The 23,965-nt window shown below is 37.4% G+C and overlaps 3 protein-coding genes across 5 annotated transcripts; all 3 read left to right on the top strand.

Annotated features, from left to right (window-relative positions):
• Window positions 1-405: 405 nt before the first annotated feature.
• On the top strand, window positions 406-3,687 carry LOC109075464 (histone acetyltransferase KAT8-like). The gene is made up of 11 exons (XM_019091366.2): window positions 406-793; window positions 1,009-1,083; window positions 1,171-1,349; window positions 1,473-1,526; window positions 1,639-1,803; window positions 2,330-2,419; window positions 2,536-2,676; window positions 2,756-2,849; window positions 2,938-3,088; window positions 3,208-3,362; window positions 3,453-3,687. Exons 1-11 carry the CDS (start codon window positions 469-471, stop codon window positions 3,515-3,517), a joined length of 1,494 nt encoding a protein of 497 aa, XP_018946911.1. The 5' UTR covers window positions 406-468; the 3' UTR covers window positions 3,518-3,687.
• A 581-nt stretch (window positions 3,688-4,268) lies between these two features.
• On the top strand, window positions 4,269-9,438 carry LOC122136532 (serine protease 27-like). Of its 2 annotated transcripts, none has more exons than XM_042720244.1 (7): window positions 4,269-4,694; window positions 5,093-5,157; window positions 5,256-5,279; window positions 7,086-7,251; window positions 7,326-7,597; window positions 8,526-8,692; window positions 8,764-9,438. In XM_042720244.1, the coding sequence occupies exons 2-7, from the start codon at window positions 5,148-5,150 to the stop codon at window positions 9,010-9,012; spliced, it is 888 nt and encodes a 295-aa protein (XP_042576178.1). In that variant the 5' UTR covers window positions 4,269-4,694; window positions 5,093-5,147; the 3' UTR covers window positions 9,013-9,438. The 2 variants fall into 2 exon arrangements, with proteins under 2 accessions (XP_042576178.1, XP_042576177.1); XM_042720243.1 differs by lacking the exon at window positions 4,269-4,694 and adding an exon at window positions 4,704-4,983.
• Window positions 9,439-10,637: 1,199 nt separating this feature from the next.
• On the top strand, window positions 10,638-22,749 carry LOC109075461 (RNA-binding protein FUS-like). Of its 2 annotated transcripts, none has more exons than XM_042720237.1 (15): window positions 10,638-10,794; window positions 11,562-11,586; window positions 11,682-11,833; window positions 11,923-12,097; window positions 12,225-12,475; window positions 14,600-14,786; window positions 18,383-18,417; window positions 20,953-20,982; window positions 21,079-21,188; window positions 21,276-21,405; window positions 21,507-21,608; window positions 21,705-21,825; window positions 21,990-22,087; window positions 22,193-22,328; window positions 22,452-22,749. In XM_042720237.1, exons 1-15 carry the CDS (start codon window positions 10,782-10,784, stop codon window positions 22,489-22,491), a joined length of 1,605 nt encoding a protein of 534 aa, XP_042576171.1. In that variant the 5' UTR covers window positions 10,638-10,781; the 3' UTR covers window positions 22,492-22,749. The 2 variants fall into 2 exon arrangements, with proteins under 2 accessions (XP_042576171.1, XP_042576172.1); XM_042720238.1 differs by having other exon boundaries at window positions 10,639-10,794; window positions 12,228-12,475.
• The last annotated feature ends 1,216 nt before the right edge of the window (window positions 22,750-23,965 follow it).

The raw sequence follows: 23,965 nt of genomic DNA, 5'->3' as shown, positions 1-23,965 counted from the left end.
GGTTCGTCATCGTTGTTAGTGAAAATAAAGGAGTAGACAGTGCAATTAGGAAGGAGTCTAACCACTGCAGACGTTCAATGATGGTTAACTTTTTCCAAAGCAATTGTGAAAATGTCCAAAATCTATAAATCAGAACTTTGAAAGGAAGTAGTCTGTTCTTTCTGTTGCAGGTTAAATAAGATAAAACAGTTAAATAAACAGGATAAATGTATATATATATATATTTACATATATATTTACACGCGAGCATGTAATATATAAATAATTAACATTTTAACAAACCTATCAAAATGTATAATGTGTTTGCTCTTGTTAAAAAACGTTTATATAGAATAAACATTTCTATATAAAAGTGAAACAAAACAGTGGCACTATTACATAAAACTAGGACTAAATGCGTACTGCGCATGCGCGAGTCAACGCGGCGTGCGCAATGTTTTCAAATGGACAAAGATTTCTGACGTAGCGATGTCGATGTCCAACAATCGCCACCCAAACATGAACAATTCATACGATAACTGCGGTTCAGAAGAGCGAATGGACGTTGAAATAGACGCTGGTCACGCTGGAACCGACCGAGGAATCTTGGAGACGGGAACGCGAGCAACATGTTCATCAAACGGCAGTGGCGGGGAAGAGGATGAGGCGGAGGCCGCTGATCGAGAACGAGAAGCCGGGGGCTCGAGTACTCCGCACTCCGGGGATGGGTTGTCGCACGTCGGCGGCAGAGAGCAGGATGTGTCGGTAGAAATCGGGGAGACCTATCTGTGTCAGCGTGCGGACAAATCATGGCGTAAGCTCATAACGAAAAATGCTTATTATGATGTTTTATTCAGATATACTTAATTTGCCATCTGTGGTTAAATTCTGTATTACTTGTGTATTATCATTTATTCATTATTATTATGAAAACATGCTTGAGAAATTAATAAGCGACAGCCAATGCAAACCCAAAATGTGTATGCACATACTTTTTATTTATTCATTTGTTTTCTACTTCTCTTTCAGATTCAGCAGAGGTGATTCAGTCTAGGCTGAATGAGCAGGAAGGCAGAGAGGAGTTTTATGTCCACTATGTTGGATGTGAGTGGAACTGCGTTATGCACAAATGCTTTACAGGTTTGTGTATGACAGATTCACTGAGCACAAGCTCTCTTTTGTCATTTGCAGTTAACAGACGTTTAGATGAGTGGGTTGGAAAGGCTCGTTTGGCCCTGACAAAGACTGTGAAAGACGCCGTGAGAAAGAGTGTGGAGGAAGGTGGTGGAGGTGAACTTGTGGACCAGCCAGAGAGGAAGATCACCCGAAACCAGAAGCGTAAACATGACGAGATCAACCACGTTCAGAAGGTACCTGTCAGCACGTTTCTGCACATCTGAACGACAGTGTTGATCAGTGTTTAGTCTGAGGAAGGCCACACCAGTCTGATAGCAACATGTGTAATTATTTGACTGCTTCTTTTCTCCTTTCAGACGTATGCAGAGATGGACCCCACTACGGCAGCTCTGGAGAAAGAGCACGAGGCGGTAAGAGGGGGCAACATTTGCGTTCTCACAATGCTTATGATGTTTTATGTCAATAGCAAGCCATGTCCATCCGTTTTCTCATTTTTATCAAAAATGTTGCTTTTACTTTCAGATCACGAAAGTAAAATATGTGGACAAGATCCAGATTGGGAACTTTGAGATCGATGCATGGTACTTCTCTCCATTCCCCGAGGACTATGGAAAACAACCCAAGCTTTGGATCTGTGAATACTGCCTGAAGTATATGAAGTACGAGAAGACTTTCAGATTCCACCTGGTCAGTTCACACAGTGGTGTGTTGTTGATACACACAGTAACGTCTGTTATTAAACCATAGGGGGTGCTATACATCTGTGCTAATGAGTTTAATGGCTTGGAATAGAGTGCAGCAGTGCTGAGGTATTTTTGTGGGCCAACCCAGAAGTTAGCATCACCCTGCTTCTGTCAACAAAAAAAATCAACAGGATTTTTCTAGTCGATTATGGAATTTTTTTTTTTTAAATAAGCTCTTTGACCAAGAAAAGTTGAATAGATTGTGTATTGTATTAGACCTTAATTCAGCCATTTAACCAAAAGCCTATTCAAAAAAACCCTGGAAGTGCAAATTCCCGTAGCACTTTCTACAAGCATTTGTTCATAGATCAGTGTTGTTCTTTGTCTATCAGCTGATTTTAAATTGTGTTTTTTTTGTGTGTGTGTGTTAGTTTTATAGCATTTCTGGCTTCCCATTTCCCACCTTATTGTTGAATTTATACTGTCTTTTGTTTTCCTGTTTCTTTGTTCCTCGATGGCTCCTGTTTCAGTCGCAGTGTCAGTGGCGTCAGCCTCCAGGCAAAGAGATTTATCGCAGAAACAATATCTCAGTGTACGAGGTTGACGGGAAGGACCATAAGGTGAGCCAGGTCATACCTGCCGTTTAAATGAAGCATAGAAACAAATTATTTCGTGACAGATTTCAAATCCCTATGCAGTTGCGACTTTTCCCTACAGTTTGTTGTTCTCACTGTAGATCTACTGTCAGAATCTGTGTCTCCTGGCAAAGCTCTTTCTGGATCATAAAACACTTTACTTTGACGTAGAGCCGTTCATCTTCTACATCCTCACTGAAGTCAACAAACAGGGAGCACATATTGTGGGTTACTTCTCTAAGGTAAAGTGTATCTTCTGTTTGTTTTCACAGCGTATCTCTTTATTTGTATCTTGAGTAACAGTGTATTCTTGATGAGCAGGAGAAGGAGTCTCCAGATGGGAACAATGTGGCTTGTATTCTCACTCTTCCTCCATACCAGAGAAGAGGATATGGAAAATTTCTAATAGCATTCAGTAGGTTTCACCCCTGATTGACCTCTCAGCAGATGTTCCCTTCTGATATAAGCATACACACTGATAACTTGTGTCATGCTCTGCTCAGGTTATGAGTTATCTAAGCTGGAGAGTACGGTGGGGTCTCCAGAGAAGCCTCTGTCAGACTTGGGGAAGTTGAGCTACAGGAGTTACTGGTCTTGGGTACTTCTAGAGATTCTGCGAGACTTCAGAGGGACGCTGTCCATCAAAGACCTCAGGTACACATCCAGTCCCCCAAATACAAGAACAAACCTGCATGTAAACAAATTTAGTTTAGAGTTAACTGCCAAGGCTTTGATGAAGAGATCTAACTAATGCATAATGTCCACACCCACAGCCAGATGACCAGCATTACTCAGAGTGACATCATCAGCACACTACAGTCTCTGAACATGGTCAAGTACTGGAAAGGTCAACATGTCATCTGTGTCACACCAAAACTCGTAGAGGAACATCTCAAAAGTGCCCAGTACAAGAAACCACCAATAACAGGTAACAGATCTGCCCCTTGTTCTATTCTTGGCTTTATATTTGTGTTTACGTGCTTTTAAGAGTTTAAGTATTTACATTTTGTTTCTACAGTGGACACACATTGTTTGAAATGGGCTCCTCCCAAACACAAGCAGGCCAAGTTCCCTAAAAAGTGAACGTGGCAAAAAATGAAGAGCGTGAAACTGCCCCTTCACCCGAGATGTTTTTCACCGCTAAACTAAATGTCATGCAGAAATACTTTCTCCAAGACGGAAAGATCTCAGATTGTACATTTGCGCTGTAATTAGTCTGTTTTTTTTTTTAAATAAATGAATAGTAATATTCATGTCATTGTTTTGTGAGTCATCTTTACTTAAAAATGAACATTTCAGTGCATCGGTATGGTTCTGTGAGTGTAGTTTAATATTATACCAGACTCCTCTTCATGTTCACGTGGCTTTTGGAAGAAGAAAGTTGTAAAGTCAAGCTACATTATGCTGAATTATTCATTTGGCAGTATAGAATTACTGATTCACATGAAGCACCTGTCTGGCCTTTAGGTGAAAGTTGATCCCTATATACACTGTACTGAGAGTAAGTTATGTGTGTGTGTGTGTGTGTGTATATAAGATAAAGAGGGTCAAATGACTGACCCTTCAGCTTGAGGAACAATAACTTGGTTACAATAATACTAAAGGATTTTTATACCACTGATACTGAACTTTATACTGTTTCATTCTTATTAATGGCAAATTATTTCATAAAGCTTTATTTATTTATTATATCTGAATAAAATGGTAAATTATGTGTTCTAGATGCTTCAAGGTAACCATGGTGTTTTTTGGCAGACTTCTTGTTAACCAGTTATTTGTATAATCTTGTTTTTTAATGTGAATACAGTGATTGAAATATGGTTACTGTAGCGATACAAAGATAAAGTAGTTGTTATTGCCGTTTTACTAAAAAACATGTTTTAATTTTAATAATGATTTAAGTAATAGTGTAAACGTTGCATCTAAATATAGAAAATATTGTAACAAGATGTTATAAATTAAAACAAAACTAACTGTTTTTAAGTATTTTGAATATGAATCAGTTTTTTCAGACTGTAAAACAGCGTAAGATAAACTACGGCAAAATACTATTGTGTGGCTTACGAAAAGATTACTCAGAATTCAGTTCATTATTACCAGAAAATAATCTCAATCTAACCGAGCGACACGTAGGGGCTCTTCTCTCGTGCACTCGCCGTGTGTGAGTCTTCTTTCCGCCGAGAACAACGGGCTCATTATTTGGGAGGAGATTAAGACCGCGCGCTGTGATTGGACGCTGGCAGCAGGTAGAAACGCACAGGTACTTTCACGCATTCTCTGGCGAGTGAAGATTCCTGCGTTTTCACTCGCTGCTCTTTTCTTAATTCTCGATCACATCACCTTTGTCCTCAGCTCTCAGTATGAGATATGAGTGTATGTTTCGTTCTCAGAGCGAGGCATCACTGACTTGGCTCGGCGAGAGTCCTCAGGTGTTCGAGGACGTTTTCTTGTGCGTTAGAACTTAAACGTTTAAAGTTGATTAACATTTTTTATTGTTCGGATATATATGACTGGATTATTTTTTGAATATTGGACCTCTTACATTACAAGTGAGTTTTTTGGACCTTAACTGTTGATAACAATGTTGGTTTGTTGCATTAGAGCCCAGTAAGTGTAACAAGGGTGAATTAGTTTATTCATGAACGTGGTTATTTACAGAAACTTGTCCAGCTGAACAGAATGACTGATTCATGGCTACAGCTCCTTTGTACTGATGTTAACAGGTAAGACTTTAGGCTGTAGTAAATGTCTATTGCTAACTATTTGATTCAATGCATTCGTTAAATTCATCATTTGTCTTTCTGTGTCTTAAAAACTTCAGGTCTGTCGAAGTGTGTGGCACAAGGTAATTATTTTTCAGTTTATGGGTCAGTGGCAGATTACATCTGAGAGGAAGAAGAAATCTTTTAAAGACTTTTTTTAATGTGTCCTGTTAGGAATGTAATGTACTCATGTTGGTTAAATACGTTTTTTAATAATGATTTAAGAAAAAATGATTTGAAGTGAAAAAAAATATTTCAATTAAGTACTAAAATACTTATTTCAATAACAAAAGTAATATTTGTCAAGGTAGAAAAATATTTAAAGGCTACACAGTTTATTCCGAATAAGACATAACTTTCTATTATAAAAAAATAAAAAAAATTAAAACTTTTATAATGTCATGATTATTTCATGATAACGTATGTTTTACTGGTTTCTTGTCACTACAAAATTGTCCTTGCATGTCAGTTAGAGTTGGGTATTGTCTGAATTTTCTCAATTCCGATTCTTATCGATTCCCAGTTTCGATTCCAATGTGGTTTAAAAAAATGAAGTCAAACATTTAGATATCACACATATTTATTCTGTCTCTTTTTGCAAAACATTTAATTGCTGCTGAATACCATGAACATAAATCAGCTGGCTAAAAACTGGACTCGATTAAGAGCTGTTTCCACTATTTAAAATAAAGGTGCTTCACGATCCCATAGAAGAACCTTTTTTGTCTTAATGTCTGTTTCACAAAAGGTTCTTTGTGGTGAAAGAAGGTTCTTCAGATTATAAAAGGTAAGAAAGAGATGGTTCTTTAAAGAATCTTTGACTGAATGGTTCTTTGTGGAACCAAAAATGGTTCTTCTATGGCATCGCTTGAAGAACCTTTTAAGCACCTTTTTTTTTTTTTTTCTTTTTTCTTTTTTAAGAGCATGTGTGCAAAATAGAGTTGCACAATTCTGGATAAATTGAGACTTTTTTTTTTTTTTTTTTTTAAACAGAAGTTGTAGTTCTCATGATTTTGAAGAAAAAAAAAAATTGACAACTAAACAAAATCTCATTGAATTTATGAATGATTCAATGACTCACTCAAGATTAACATGTTTCATTACTGGAAGAATCAGTGTTTTTGAACGAATCTTTTGAATGAATGATTCAAAGACAAATACATTTTTAACAGCCCCTTTTCGCCACCTAAAAAAAAAGAAAGATGCGCACACAGGAATTGATAGGTGGGACTGAATTTGACATTTTACAATTATCCGATTCTGGAATTGGAATTGGTTACAGTGACTATATTACTTCAGATTTTATATTAATGATATTTTAAGACAAATTGATTCTTATTTTTAATTTCATTTTTTTATAAATAATAACAAAATGTTATGCTAAATTATTGTCCATTTAAATTATTATTTGAATTTATTTTTATAGATGTTTATTTATATTTATATATATATATATATATATATATATATATATATATATATATATATATATATATATCCAAAGTGACTTGCATTATATTTAAAGCCTCATTTAGGCCTACATATCCAAAAGATTAAATCCAAATGAAAGACACAAAGTCAAAACATGTTCACCACATTAAAGGAAAGCTCATTTTTGTTTGAATTTCTTTTTTCATGTATTTTTAATAGCTTAAAAAAAGATGTGGATTAAAAAAAGAGCATCATGTCTTTATAAACACCTTTATAAACTTTCTCCTCCTTACTTACCCAGTTTTCACTCACGTCTTATGCTCCTGTTTGTGTAGCTTCTCATTAATACAGTGAGAAGATGTAATGATACTCTAGGGGTGTTGTAGGGCAGGTGTGATCTGGTAAGGAAACCTCTACTGTGTATGTACGCTAAATCTCCTCTGACCTGTTCACGTAAGAGTGCGGCAGGCCTCCGCTAGGGAAGCGTATCGTGGGAGGAGCTGAAGCATCAGCAGGGGCGTGGCCATGGCAAGTGGACATTCAGTTGGGAGCCAAAGGCCATGTTTGCGGTGGATCCATAATTGCAAAAAATTGGGTCCTTTCTGCTGCACACTGCTTCCCTAAGTATGTCTTATATCATATCATCAATGACAGTGTAGATCATAGAGAAGTTAATGTTCTCTATCTTCTATCCTCAGCCCCTCAGACGTGTCTTCGTATCGCCTGTACATGGGACGCCATCTGCTCAATGGCTATAACCAGTTTGAGATGGTCAGTCAGGTGCAGCGAGTGGTCGTTCCAGAAGGATACTCAGCCCCTCAGGAGGGCAGAGATGTAGCCTTAGTGCAGCTGCGCTCTCCGGTCACCTGGTCAGACAGGATCCAGCCTGTGTGTCTGCCATATGCTGGAGTCCAGTTCAACAGTGGAACCTTATGCTATGTCACAGGCTGGGGTCACACTCAGGAGGGCGGTTAAGTGCATCGTAAAAGAAATAAGGGGAAACTAACAGATTTTACTGTTTAAAGTCATGCCAAAGGATGTGGATTTTCCTCTTTGGAGTGACAGCTGGATTTCAGTTTAATTTCTGTAGTGGTAGGAGGAGGAGAAATAGTTAAAAAGCAAGAGGAATAAGTAGATCACATGTATTTCACTGAACTATTGATTTTTTTTCTACTTGTATAAGGGTTGTATAGGGTAGGGACAAACTCACACTATGAAAATCAAACTAAGCAAAAAAATAAAACGCAAACCTTGAACAATAATACTTCTCACCTATTACGAAAAAACTGTCTTAAAAACTGAATTTAGAAATAGTTGAGACGCTGACATTACGAAATACATAAAATGTTTCTATTTACAGTCTATACAGTTGCCTTTAAGGATGAAATAGGCAGGTCAAATTGACCCTCAAATATCCTAATCGTAATAGAAATTTATTATGAACAGTAAATACGACAACACGTCAGAATACAAGCATGTTCAGGACCCTGAATGAGAAAAAGATAACATAAGTTATCAAGTATTTCTGACGTCTCTGAAATCAATCCAGAGCATAAAATAAGATTCAGAAGATTTATTTATTGTCCTCCAGAGTGAGAAAAAAAAGTTTCCTGATGCCTTGCATTTATGCAAACTGCCCATTGCTGCTGCATGGAAAAGATAAAAATGATTTGACATGGAAATGAGAGATAAGAGATTGCTTCCTGTCAGTAGCAAATACATATATGATATAGCAATCATTCAAAAAAAGAAAAAAAACAATGTCCAGACAAAGCCTCCTAGCTTATCACAGATCTATTCCCTATTTTATGTTCTGTTAGTTTAACAATGTTTTGGACATTTGGTAATTATTTGCATTTTGTATTTCGCGTTTTGCTCTTTTATTTTTTTTTTAATAGTTTCTCTCGCGGGAGTCGGGGCGCTACAGGAAGTGCAGGTGCCCATTATCAACCAGTCCTCCTGCCAGTCAATGTATCAGATTTTGTCATCTGATTTAGTAAGAGTTGACATCCTCTCAGACATGATCTGTGCTGGATATACAGAGGGAGGCAAGGATTCCTGTCAGGTATGTGATACTATCACACCGCCATTGTACTGAGTATCTACCATTGAAATAACATCATTTGTCTCTTACAGGGGGACTCTGGAGGCCCTCTGGTGTGTCCTGGTGGCAATGGGACTTGGATTCAAGCAGGAGTTGTAAGTTTTGGACTTGGCTGTGCTCAGAAGAACCGGCCAGGTATCTATTCCAGAGTCTCCAGCTTCGCGAGCCTCATCCGCACCACAGTTCCAGAAGCTCACTTTTCCGGTCACGCTCAGAGGAGTGAAAGTCAAACGCTTCTGGTTCTAGGCCTCTCTTTTGCATTAGTACTTTTGTGGAGATAGTATATTAGTAAAGTATATGCAATGTACATGAGAAACACAAAGTCAAGTTTTGTCCGTGTGGCATTGATTTGCCATGTCCTGAATGCTTTTGTGGGGCACAAAATACCCAGTGCTAAGCTTCATAGGTATTTCAAATCGTTTTTTTAAATAATAATGTATATGTGACATGTTTATGATCCTTCCTAAGCACAGATCTAGTTGTTATATTCTATTGTTACATTGAATTATATTTCTTTTATGCAGTTTCAGTAATGTCACCAAGACCTCAGAACACTGTAAAATGCCAATATTGAACAGGATAAATGCAATATAATTTTGTATTTCTTGTATTGATTATTTGTAATGAAAAAATCAAATTGATTTGATTGCATAAGTCAACAATATTGACTTATAATATTGATATAATATTGCACATTACAGCGTTGTGTGTTCACTGCTTTCATCATACATTCAGTAACAGTATTGTAACTTCTTAAATAACTATAGGATTTATATTAAATTAGAATGCCACCTGTGTTTTCCCTTTCGCTGTGTTTTTATTTATTAATGTTTTTAGGTTACACAGTTATAGCCATCGCAAAGCCCCTTGAGCTTTTTTTAAATGCATCATATACTTTCTGGGACTCACACATACCTAAAGATTTAACCCTCTATGGTACAGAGTTGCCATATGGCTTATTTCCTTGTTATTCTGAAAAAAATACAATATAATACAATATGTTAATTAAATGGGCGGGCTTTAAGATAGTCTATGATGTGCTGTTTTTAAGTCAAATGACATTTGAACGTTCCTCCAAAACACTTTTTCTCACTGTCACCCTCACGCGGAGGACATCTGCTGAAGTGCTCCAGAAATTGCTCTGTTAACCTAATTTCTGAACATCTTCTCTTAAGGGGGATTTTTTAGTGCTCCAGAAATTGCTCTGCTTTGGTTAGTAATTTGTATTCACAAATCAACATTGTTTAACATAGCTTTACTGTAATGACTGCTGTTATCTATTTATTTGAAGTGCTTATTGAAGTAGATTTGTATTTATGTATGAATAAGAAATTATTTATTCTTTTCAGAAAATGAATACAGCAATATTTCACGAAAAGGGCAAAAGGAAGAGTGCAGAGTTGGCTCCTCCGAGTGATGACAAAGAGGATGAGTTGGCCTTCAGTGACTGTAACGATGAGTGTGTGTGTGTGTGTGTGTGTGTGTGTGTGTGTGTGTGTGTGTGTGTGTGTGTGTGTATTTGTGTTTGTTTTGCAGATTTTGATGGAAATTAAGATCGTATGCATCAATTTCTAAAAGAAATGTCATAATTTAATAGAAAAAACTACTTTTTTTGGCCATTTTCCATTGTGGTACATATGGCAACGTTTTCCTAAACACCCCCCAAAATGTTTTGGTTTGTATAATTGAAGCTATTTCATGTTAATAAAAACATTTACAAAAAAAAAAAAAAAAAAAACTAAATTCATGGATAGAACATAATGCATACCATATAGGGTTAATTTCTTATATTTAATCTTTAAGTCTGGATGTCAGGTGGTTTTAAGTGTGTATTGCACGCGTTTACTGTATGATGGTAAATTCAGTCTAAAACATCACGAGGTGAAGGGATGAAGGTGTGACATCAGCGGTGACGCCGCCAGGCTCAGACCGACACAACAGCCTCCAGTCCGCGCAGTTTCACAGATAACACTGCTAACAGAAGGGGACTCTGCAACACTGATCAAACTCATCTTCTGCACAAGAGTCTGAAACGATTTCAAGCGCGATTATGGCGTCAAATGGTAAGATGTGTTCAGTGTAATAATGATTTCTCGATTTATGATAGTCGCTATTGTTATTAACGTTACCTAAACACAGCATATGATGCAAAACGCTACTCGCGATTTTCCGCTAATCTTCTTTTTGGGTCACTCGTGCGTGGTGAGGACATTTCGTGATGTTATGTACGTGTTACCGAAGCGATAGACGTATTTAAAGCGTTTATGGTTTAATTTGTGAAAAACGGAGAACATGTCGGCATCCGCCATTTTGTTCGCAGCGCTTTTGGGTTTAACTGTCTTGTTCTCCTTCTGCTGACCTATATTTGAACCCACTGTACATCGATTTAAATTCAGTTTCAATAAATTAATAATGCTAGATATGACTGATTCGGTCTATCTGGCGTTCTCGACACCCCATATACACTCGACGCGACAAAACCGGAACGCTTCCGTTACCGTTAATAAATGATGAGTGAGACGGTTAGTCTCTCAAGAAACGGGAGCTTGTTTACTTGTATTAAGGGGATAGTTCATCCAAAATCTTTTGCCATTGACTTCTGTTGTATGGACCAAAAAACAAACAAACATCTTATTTGTGTTTCACAGCAGAAGGACATGCAGGTTTAGATTGGCATGGGGGAATAAATAGTGACCGTTCATTTTGTTGTGAACTATAACTTACTCTCTATCTTCCTAAGGCCAACGTAGACTGATTTTTGATCTTGCAAATACTTGTAAATGACCAAAAACAGCCACCATCTATAACAAAAATTGTCTTTTCCCTTTAGATTATGCCCAAACCTCAAGCCATGGGTGAGTTTAAAGCATTCTTCCCAAAGTGTTATCGTAATATTTAGCGATTGCTCACGTTTATGATTAAAATAATGAATGAATTGTGTTGTGCCCAGTTACGGTGGTCATGGAGGACAGTCCAGCCAGAGTTACAGTCAACCCTCCGGCCAAAATTACAGCCAGCAGAGCTATGGGGGATACCACCCAAACTCGGAGAGCAGCTCTGCTCCGGGGGGATACAGTTCCAGCTATGGACAGTCCCAGTCAGGTATCACTCATTAATGCCTCTGATTACACTCAAGATGTTGTGAACAGGCCATCTTTTGCTATCATATCTAAATGCTTGTTGTTCTATAGGAGGATATGGGTCTCCGCCGCCCTCTCAGGGCTATAGTCAGTCCGGTCAGTCTTACAGCTCTGGAGGCTACAGTAACAGCAGCCAGCCTCCTCCAGCTCAAAGCGGAGGCTACAACCAGCAGTCCTCTTATTCAGGCTATAACCAGCATCAGTCTGCTCCTCCGGCTGCCTCTAGGTGAGATTTCAGCTGGATGTCAATGTGTCTTAAGCTAGTTTTGTTAAAGATAATACTCAAAGTTTTTTTTAGTGAACAGAATGTGATGATGTTGAGTAGAAAATGTTAAACCCATTTTGTGTTTCAGCAGCTATGGCAGCAGCTCGCAGTCATCTGGCTACGGTCAGCAGCAGCAGCAGGAGGGTGGGGGTGGATATGGTGGCAGTGGGGGTCAGTCTGGAGGATACGGGGGCAGTGGAGGACAGAGCGGTGGATACGGGGGCAGCGGGGGGCAGCAGCAGTCCTCTCAACATGGAGGAGGGCCTTACAACCAGTCTCCCAACTACAGCTCTCCTCCAGCTCAAAACTATGGGCAACAAAATCAGTACGGACAGGGAGGTGAGCTTGAGAGATTCGCTCGGCGTATAGAATCGTCGTCATATAGAATTTGATGGTAATAGGAAATAGAGCTGTTCAGTTTGTAGTTCAAAACTTAAGAATTTAATTGCCATTTTCCTTTTTTAAAAACTTAAGCAACTCAATTTGGCTTAAATATTTGGCTCATTTGTTTGTTGTAGAACTAAACAAGTAATTCTAAGCACAAACCTTATAGACAATAAAAAAAAAAAGAATTTCCAAAGAAATAATACTAGTATTCTGTAGTATTTTGTCTAAAATAAAAAATGAAACGCATAAAGACTAAAATAAGTAGAAACGAGTGTATTTAGGCATCATAATATTATAATAAATATGGTAAAAAAAAAATGTATATTTATAAATATTCCATTTAATTTCTATAATTCCATTCCATTTCTAAATATTCCATTTAAAGGGATAGTTCACCCAAAAATGAAAATTCTGTTGTTAATTACTCACTCTCGTGTCGTTCCAACCTGTAAGACTTTCATTCATCTTCGGAACACAAATTAAAATATTTTTCGATGAAATCCGAGAGCTTTCTGACAGCAACGTAACTACCACGTTCAAGACCCAGAAAAGTAGTAAAGACATCATTAAAATAGTCCATGTGCCATCAGTGGTTCATTCTTAATTTTATGAAGCTATAAGAAAACAAATATAATGACTTTATACAACAATTTCTTCTTTTTTGTATCAGTCTTCGATGCACGTTCACGAGAGCACCACAGCGCATGATGAAGCTGAACCACTGATGTCACATGGATTGTTTTATCAATGTCTTTACTACCTTTCTGTGCCTTGAAGGTGTCAGTTCTGTTGCTGTCTATGGAGGGTCAGAAGCTCTCAGATTTAATCAAAACATCTAAATTTGTGTTCAGAAGATGAACAAAGGTCTTAGGCGTTTGGAACGACATGAGGCTGAGTAATCTATTATAAGTGAATCAAACCTTTAAAGGCCGGGCCACACCAAGCCGACTTCAAAGAACTAGTGAGGACAAAAGCTGACGGTGTTGTCAGCGGTGTCGGACCAAAAAGCTGCCCTCAAACTACAGATGACTGCAAACTAACACATGCGTTCTGCACCTGCGTGAGAGGAGTCAGCTGTCTATATCAGCAGCTATCAATACTTAATATTCGTCATTCAAAAAGAGAAACCGAAACAAAGATATCAGGGTAACCACAGATATGCGAAACGTAAACAAAGCAGCGATTGGTTATCATTTTGAGTATGAGTAACATTGATGACTTTCATCATTTTAAGCAGTTCATGTTGTTAGGAAAATATTTGCATATTGGAATGCTTGTGAAAGATCATGCATCATTACAATGTCTGTGTCTGTGCCGCCTTCATTCACTTTACATCACTTTCGCTTTAATTCTCCTGCACAGACTCATTCGGTAAACTGAACATCCAATCAGAGTTCTCACTCGTGCCGACGGCCCCAACACTGATTAAACATGTTGAATCGGGCAAACTGTCGCTGACTTGAGCATGTCGAGAACCGACGAGTGGAACACACCAAACAAACAAACTATCCCAACAGACGCCCGACCGTCGGCTTGGTGTGTCCCAGCCTTAAGAGTGCTATTAAATTATTAGTGTTTTTAAAGATATACTTTAAGTAAGCGTTAAGACTGGATACATAACACAACTTTTAAAATCTGAAAAGATTTTAAATCACAAGGCATCATACACTTGCTGCCTTTGAGGATCACACTTCCAGATTTTCAGGTCATTCTAAACGCAAACTCACATAGAAATGTGCATCTTGTTACAAAATTTGTACTACAATCAACTCACAATATCAACTATGTTGAATATCTTCTGACTGGACGGAATCATGGACTGAAAAAAAAAAAAAAAATTAAAAGTAGAGAAAATGATCATGCAGTTTGTTCTCCAGCACTGGTCAATATACTTCCAATCGACCAATACAGATAAACTAGAAAAAGCTCTTACATCAGCTGATAAACTATATAGTGTCAACAAGTCCTACATATCTACTCAAATTGTTATTTCAAAGTATTAATGCAGTGCAGGGCTGGAATGTTTAAGGCAGACAGGATGTATTTCAATCTCAATGTGTTGTATTTCTGTTCTAGGCTACAGCCAGGATGCCCCACCAATGATTGGTGGTGGAGGAGGCGGCTATGGTGGCCAGGACGGTGGATATGGTCAGGATGGTAGAGGTGGACGTGGTCGCGGAGGTGGAGGTGGCTTTGGAGGTCGAGGAGCGGGTGGGTTTGACAGAGGTGGTCGTGGAGGACCCCGTGGCAGAGGAGGAATGGGGTAAGCAAATATTCACGTCACAAACTTTTCCCGTCACCTTCACCACATAAAGTCCCCCTGTATGCATCTGCGTTTCATTTAGGAAAAAAGCAACAGGTAAAAGGTTAAAATAGTGCCAAAGGGTGTTGCACCTTATCAACTGGCTGGGCTGATAGTAAATGGTGGCCTAGATCTCGATTAACTAGAGTTAAAATGTCTTGAATTGTGGTGTAAAGTTACGGTCTACTCAAAACGTTAAGGAGTAAAACTCAATGCAGAAAATGCATCCAATCATGATCCAGAATGGTCTGGTGTATGATTTATTGGTGATTCTCACATTCATGTATTTACCTAAAATGATACACGATGTTAAGTTGGTGCCGGTGTGCTGAATATTTCCACGTCTTCACCTTTCACAAAATGGAACCAGCCAAAGCTTCACATAAAATTATACAAAAACTAATCGAAAGTTGCAATGAGTGACCAGGTCTTTAGTTCGTCATTGACTTATCGATGGAAAAAATGAATGAATTCTTGTGTTTTTGTCCTGTGACAATAAGTTGATCATTTTACTACTTGTCTGTAGGAGTGCATCACATCACATGTTTGCCTTCACACATCTACATTGCACCTTGTGACCAGGAGTTTAATAATTGTATAATTTATTAGAATGATTTTTTTTAGGTTACATGACTTTTTGTTACATAAAGTGTAGTACATTGTTTTCATTATGATTTATCATCAGTAATGCTTTTATTATGTTTTAGTTTTCAAGTACTTATAAGTAGGACTACTGATAATGGTATTTGGGTTTGATCCTATGTTAATATGTTCTGATACCATTAAAAAAGTTCATATGCAGAGTATTGTGAACGACTGTATTTAGCTTTTTTTTTTTTTAATTCAAAAGTAGCATTGAAGTGTTTGAGTTATTGGTGTAAATTGATTCGGTATGATGTTTTAATGGGAAAAACCTCTTCAGATCACTGCTTGAAAGTGAGGGCATGAGTGTTAGATTGCTAAAACACTTGCTTCAGCTGCATTTTTCCCCAGATGCCAAAACCAAAGTATTGGCACATGCATAGTATCAAGAACATACAGTCTTTCACAAACACCCCGAAATTTTATTAAAGTGCCCCTATTATGGATTTTTGAAAATTACCTTTCATGCAGTGTAGTGGTCGACCGATATGGGTTTTTTGACAGCTGATGCCGATCTCTTAGAGAGCAGGATGGCCGATATAAAGCCGATATATAGAAGTATATATATATTTTTTTATTTTAATCATAATTATTTATTTATTTTAATTAATGTTTGAGAAACTTGAAATAATTTGAAAATTAATTATATAAAAAATAAATGTGTAAAATAAACATACTTTAGATGACAACGTCCTGATTCTATAATTCTGTTACAATATTTTTGACAAAGAAATATTTTAAAATGTATAAAAAAGAAAGTAAACACTGTAACCAACAGGGCACTCGGTAATCTGGGAAGTTTGTGTGCATTGGGAATCATATTTTTTCAACTAAAGCCAAGGTAACACTCATTTTACATGCAGCACGCAGTAAAAATTACATGATTATGACAGTGTGCAGAGCACACGCGATCAGGCAATATACAAATGCACACTTCACAAGATCTCACCGCTGGACTACAAGGTTTGTGAAGTTATATGTTCATTAGTCATTTAAATGTTTGTTTAAATGATATGCGTATTTGCTGAATGCTGACGACAAACGAGAAAGTATTATGTTTGCTCTTCTGCTACTAATAATCTAAAAGCAATCATTATAATACTTTTTGTATACCTTTTAATTCAATTGTTCAACAGTTCTATCTGATTATTAGACAGACTTCTATCTGTATTAGGCAGAACTGTTAAACGATGACAGCAGGGACAATGTGAGCACTGTGTGCTCTGGCACTGCAGCTCTCAGCGCCGCCAAAATAAAAGTCTGCCATGTCGTCAAAATAAGGGTCCCGCCTCGAACACATCTGCCAAGCAGAAAAACTTATCGGCTGATGCCGATATTGAAAAATGAAAAATCGGCCGATATATCGGCCATTGCGATATATCGGTCGACCACTAATGCAGTGTGTAACACAGATCGAAGTGAATGAAAACATCCTGCGAAGTTTTAAATCTGAAAGTACACTGTGTATAATGTTATTGTCTCTCAAAAGAAAGAGTCGACTCTGAATTATTGAAACGTGTCGTTTTTAAAACAAATCCCGAGCTGTTTCATGTTGACGTCAACATGAAATATATTGCCCACCCACTTGTTGCGCAGGCAGACCTTGGAAAACTTGGTCTGAATGAAAATGCATATTCATTCTTTGCTTTTAGTTTAGGTGTTTTTTTTGGGGTGGTAATAGTTGTTTTTTCAGAAGAAATGTTGTAAAAGAAGCAGTGTTGTTTTTCAGGCATTACAGGCTCATGATGAAATGAAAATGAGACCAGTCGACCAATCACTGCAGTTTAGTGTCACGCAAAGGAGGGAGTTGTTTGGGAGTCGTTGAGCAAATAAGGTAAAAATAAATGCATTTTATAAGACAATGAATGCGTTTATTTGACCTTGCATGCATGTCAACCTGTTGTTGGGGACTCCCAAAACCAAAATATGAATATTTCATAACCCATAATAGGGGCACCTTAATGGCAAGGTTAAGGTTAAAATGTTATATTAAGATAACTATTTGAAGCAGCAGATGACCGATCCATCTGGCTGTGATCCCACATTCTGGTCCACACCTTAAGGTGCTGTCATGTAAAAAAACCCTGTTCTCTAAATCTTCTCCATCCTCTCCTACAGGATTATTGTGTGTTGCAATGCTTTAATGAATCTTTAAATCTCCTCCTAGGCTGTTTTCTACAAGGTTCAGCGATTTAAGCTTATCCTTTTGAAGAGGATAAAACCGAAACACAGGCTCTAGAAAGCTGGGAACTGGGAAAGATTAGTCTCAAGAATAAATTAGGCATGTGTGACTATCAATAAAGAAATAAATAAAAACTTATGGCCAAAAAAAAAAAAGGTTTTGCATTAGGGAATGTTTAAAGATCGTTTAAATTTTTAAAAGGATTCTAAAACAGTATGGAACAGTTGGTTTCATCCAAAAGGGGGGAGAGTGGTCACATCAGTCATGTCTCTATTAATTTAAATGCAAAACTGAATGCAGTGTGTGCAGTTTCTGTCCAAAGTAACAGAACATGGATATTGTTTGGGTGAAGGTCCCGGGCTAAAGATCTGATAAAAGAAAATAATTAATTTGGTGAAACAAAATGATTGAGTTCACAGATGCACTGCAAATCTGTACGGTAAAAAAAAGGTAATTATTTTGAGCAAAGTAGTGGCAAAATGGTTATGATATAGGGGCCCCACATGATCTTGGGAAGGAAATATCAAAAGGGTTTCCCAGAAGCCCATATAGGTTATGAGGAAAGGTGAACCTAGTGAGAGGGGACAGCAGGGATGGGGGGGGTGGGCGGGCAATGGGGATCTTGTAGAAAAGATGATGGAGATGGGTGGGGCCTTTCCAGCCTCAAGAGTGAAATGGGGCACTACCCTCATCAACCTTCAATTCGTCTCGCTTCTCTCTTCTTCTCCGTCAGAATGGGTGATCGTGGAGGATTCAATAAGTTTGGTGGTAAGTGACAAACTCTTTAAACAAGGAAATTAAGGGGTTTAAAGAGAGCCTGGTAAAAGAGGGAGGAGTGGGCATCTGGTTGTGTCACAGACAAACTTGCATTAGAAGAACACACTGAAGTGAATGTGGTAACCACTTGGTGTGTGTGGTAAAACAACTACCCTTTAATAGATTTAGCAAGAGTATGCTCAATATGGATGGTTAAGAAAGAAATACAAACTCATTTGAAAACCATCATGGAAAATCAATAAAAATCTAAAAACCTAAAAAAGGGATATTTTGCCTAAAAATTACAATTCAGTAATTTACTTACCCTCATGTTGTTTATGTCTAAACAACGTTTTCTTCTGTTGAACATAACAGAAGGTATTAGAGAATTGAAATTTTTTGGGGGTGAATTATTGCTATTATTTCAACATTCTTTCTCTTGTTACACACTTAAAAAAAAAATATTCTCAATATAAGAAAAAATATAAGGAATATTTAGTAATAGGAGTCTATTGAATTAGAAGCTATTGAGCAGACTCAGAAACATGAAACAAAATGGTTGTTACCTGATAGGTTTGGTGACTCCAAATGGATTGTTGAGGTTTATTATGCACTTTTATCAAAAAGCACGGTTCTTTAGTTGACATGCAAAAAAAAAAAAAAAAAAAAAAAGTCAGCTGTGTTGCAAAAAAGACTTTTTCAATGCTTGCACCTACTGTGGCAGTATCGTTTTGTGGCAGTTGGACATTAAACGTGAAACGCACATACCTTTATCAGCTTGACTGTTCTTACGATGCATGTAATGCCTCCAGAAGTCTGGGAGAATATTGGATATTAAAAAGTATTCATCAATTTGAATGAAAAATATCTGTACCCTTTACTGATTTTTATTTTACGGGGCCATTTTTTTTTTTTTAACAACCACACAAAAATAAGTTTGAATTTACCTGGAAGAATCCAATACATTCTTTTTTTTTTTAATTGTTTTATTTTGAATCTCACTTTTTGTTGCACCCAACTTGTACTCTGAGCACTTTTGCTTTTTAAAAGGTGGATTCAGGTGGCCAACAACTGGATTCTAGAGGTTGTTCAAATCCATGTCAGGTGGTTTTAGTGGTGTACTTGTCTGATAAAGGTCCTGATGGAATAATTCAACAGAAACAAGTATATGATCTAAAACAGCAGGAATGGAGACCTGGAGATAGAAGGGGTCAATATTACAAAGCATGTTCACAATATATAATAAGTTGAAACATGCGTAATATGTTCATAATGGTTTGAACATGACAGCATCGGCTGGAAACCAACATGCTGGTGTTCTCCACATGGTTTCTAACTGGTAACTACATCAAATGGCATCTAAAGGTATAACAAGGTGTTGAAACTTATCTGGCTAGCTCAAATACAATTTGATGTGCAACCAGATCCAGTGAAAATTGTCATGGGTTCCGTATGGAAAGAATATTTGCTGAAGATGGTGGATTGTATGGTGAACTTCAAGGGGATTTCAAAGCTTGCTACAGGAACATCTGGCTGTCTAATACAGTCATGCTCATATTTCCTAATACTGAAAGTACAACTTTTTTTTTTTATAACTTCAGATTAGACTGGTAAAATGTGTGAGATGGTGGTTCATCGTTGATCATCGTAATCTTCTTAAAACGTCAGTGGTGTTGGTAACTATTCTAATGGTTTGCCAAATTACTTGCAGTTGTATAAATGTTGTGAAAAATGGTTTCTTAACCTGGGAAAATCTAATATCTAGATGTGCTCAGAGAGCAATGATATAACCCATTGTGTGACTGTTTGGAAATCTGCTTTTGTGGGATGGAGAATGAAAACCTTATCATATGGCCAATAAACGTACGGTCATTGATGTAATATGTCCAAATATCACGTATTACTGTGATGTGCAGTGCTGATGATGGAGTTACTCCTCATTAAAAAGGTGAAGGAAACTGGTTGCAGTGGTTTCCAGTGGTATTTTAAGGTGGAATATTAAAAGTTGTCTTTATTAGCTGTGCATGTTTTAAAGTTGACGAATGCCTACAACTAATAAATATGATGAAACAAACAACAACAAAAGACCCAATCGCCGCTCTTTGCAAAGCTGACTGTAAAAGTATGGTTGCAGGGGTTTGAACCAGAAGGTTATTGCATGTTTTTTTTGCAATGAGGGATAAAAAGCCACTACATGGAGTTGTCTGAGATGTTTTTCGGATTGCCTTTGAGTATAAATCAAACTATTGGTATGGGCGGAAAGAATCTCCCACTTGAGACCTCGGACTTATTCAAATGTTGGCCAGTTTTCATCAGTTTTGAAAATGTGTAGTGTTGGTTGGTGCTTGTGTGGTGTTCCTCTCTCAAATATCCAGCTACAGATTTGCATCAGATCCTGTATTCTATATTTGGAGCATACATTATATATAATTGATGGTACAGAAGTATATGACCCCCAAAATGATTAAGAATGAGTAATATAAGTGTGCGTAATTTGTGTATTTGTGTACATATGTTATATTAATGACTGTTACTTTCACTTCAAAGGGCCCAGGGATCATGGAGCTGGGCCCAATAGTAAGTCAAAAACATAATCGTATATTACTTGCATTATTAGACCATTTTCCAGCCTGATTTATAAATATCTGAATTTTTATTTTTTTATTTTTACAGTGCAGGAGCAGGATAACTCTGACAACAACACCATCTTTGTACAAGGTCTTGGAGACGACTATACCGTGGAGTCCGTAGCAGATTTCTTCAAACAGATCGGCATCATCAAGGTGGAAAAGCAAGAGAAACTACCACTGTGTAGCAACTATCTTTGCATAGTTCTCCTTGTCTTAATATCATTTTATTTTCTCGCACAGGTCAATAAGAAAACAGGATTGCCCATGATAAATCTGTACACAGACCGAGAGACAGGGAAGCTTAAAGGGGAGGCTACTGTTTCCTTTGATGACCCTCCTTCTGCAAAAGCAGCCATCGATTGGTTTGATGGTATGTTGGTCAGAGTAGATCACACTAGTGCCTTTTCCCTAAAACAAGTTTGCAGTCTGTTTATTTTTCCTGGACATCTAAGTCACATCTTTCCTCCTCAGGTAAGGATTTTAGTGGAAATCCTATCAAGGTGTCCTTCGCTACTCGCAGAGCTGAATTTGGACGTGGCGGTGGCGGCATGAGAGGGGGTCGTGGTCGAGGAGGTAAGATTATATCTCGCTGTGGTATTTTAAGTCATCTCCTTTTTTCTTTTAGTCTTTGTTTTGTTTTCCTGACATGGTTTTCTTCTCCTCTCGCAGGGCCCATGGGCCGTGGGGGATTTGGGGGTGGAAGAGATGGTGGTGGTTTCCCAGGCAACAATGGTGGCGGCGGCGGCAGCGGTGGCCAGCAAAGAGCAGGAGACTGGAAATGTTCAAACCCGTAAGTGTTGGTTCGTAAACTCTTAACCAAATTGTGAAGCGTTTACAGTTACATAATACAAAATATATAGAGTACACTCACGTGTAAAGTATTAAATACTATATCAAATCTCAACTGACGGCTTTAACATCGTGTAATGTTGCTCTTCTCTTGTGTGTGGGCAGGACTTGTGGTAATTTGAACTTCTCATGGCGAAATGAGTGTAATCAGTGCAAAGCTCCCAAACCGGAGGGAAGTGGAGGAGGAATGCCACCGGTGGGAGGTGAAGAGAAACATTTCTGCGAAGAAAAAAAAGAACAAGATGCTGCAGTCGTATGTGACCGAGTGAACTCGGTGGATTGCTGCTTTAATGTGTCTGATTTTGTAGGTGGTTTTGGTGGAGACCGGGGCCGAGGCGGTTTTGATCGAGGTGGTTTCCGCGGACGTGGTGGCGATCGAGGGGGCTTCAGAGGAGGGAGGGGAGGTGACCGGGGAGGGTTTGGACCCGGCAAGATGGACTCAAGGTGAAATTACTGATGATTCACGCTCTTGCATGTGTTAAAATGTTATTTAGTGGAAAACTGATTTTCAGTATACAATATTCACCAGTGAAAAATGTATTTCATTGCCTGTGTTGTGTTTTTCAGGGGTGAACACAGACATGACCGCAGAGACCGGCCTTACTAATGGGAGAAATTCTCTTTTGACTTTAATTGGATGTGGGACCAGTATTCACTCCACTTCAACATGTATTACCTTATTGCTTGTGTTTTGTGCTGTATGTTGTCAAAAATAAGTGTTTTTGTTTTAGTTCTGGTAATATTATTTTTTTGTATTCTCTCTGTTCTGATATTCTTAATCATGAATTTTGCGTTTTTCCTCTCTGAATTCGCTGGTGTTAAAATTGTAATATTTGTGCAATTTATTAAAAGTACCGTCTTTGAATTTTTTGGAAAACCGTGTTTTAAAATTCAAAATGTTTGTAAACTTTTAATGTGGCATTACTTTATTTCAACATCTTTTTATCCTATTTAAATGCTTTATCTATGGCGTTAAGAAGAAAAACAAACAAATGGTTTATCTCTAAATGAATGATATTTTTTTAAAATACAGTTTTATTATAGTCAAGTAAAACAAACAAACATGTATTACTTTTCATTACATTTCTTTAAAATAAACAACTGAGATTAATTTAATAATAAATTCACTTCCTTTCAGGTGTTTGCCAAGTTAACATCTTATTTTCATTTAAATTAACTTGATCTACTAAAATGATAAAAAAAAAAAAGTGAATAAAAACTATTAAAAAAATTAAAATGGCAACAAAATTAAAAATAAAATATAAAAAAACAGTCAAAATAGCAATAAAACCTATCATATTTAAATATTCAATTGTAAGAAAATAACTACTTTAAAGATTAATGGCACCATATTTTTTTACATTGTAATTTATTTATAGTTTAAATAATAGGAATTGTCAAGTGACAAAAATGATGGTGAGCTTGAGGGGCATCCCAGTTACTCAGTGCACACTTGTCTATAGAGGACCAGATGGCTAAAGTTATTTCTAATCAGTCCTCCTAGAACATTGATCCTGTCCTTTGAAAGGTGAATGATGGTGAGACCACAACACAACAGTTCAGGTCTAGAGGAAGTGTGAACCCCAGGAGTCTCTTGGGTTGTTGTGAACATTGGCATGGAAAAAACAGGAGCCAACAAAAGCACAGGTAAAAGAAAGAGATTATACTTACCTACCATTATATTCACTACCTTATGTCGCACTATTAATTGCAAAATTCCCTTCAATTTTATTAAAGAAGAACAAACTATCAATAAATGTTTAATTACCTGTGAGGTGGTAGCAGCACCACCTGCTGTCCACTAACATGAAGAGGTTTCTGAACTTGTGAATGAACAAAAATAAAAAAATAATATATGTAAAATGTAATTGAATAATAATGCCTAAAATGTGATCGGAAAGCTCGGATATTCTCGAACTTGTGTGCTATGTACAGGCTATAGTACCTTTTCTCCGTATCTGAAACACGCATGCACCAGTATCGTTACAATATGTTGGACAATGATTATTAATCTCATAATGCCTCGCAGGAGTCCACGGGGGCAAAAATGCTGCAGGGCATACTTTTATATTTATTTGCAT

Source organism: Cyprinus carpio, chromosome B3 (assembly GCF_018340385.1).
Source record: "Cyprinus carpio isolate SPL01 chromosome B3, ASM1834038v1, whole genome shotgun sequence".
Classification (NCBI taxonomy): Eukaryota; Metazoa; Chordata; class Actinopteri; order Cypriniformes; family Cyprinidae; genus Cyprinus; species Cyprinus carpio.
The sequence above is the reverse complement of the archived record's forward strand: the minus strand, read 5'-3'. Positions and strand labels throughout refer to the sequence as shown.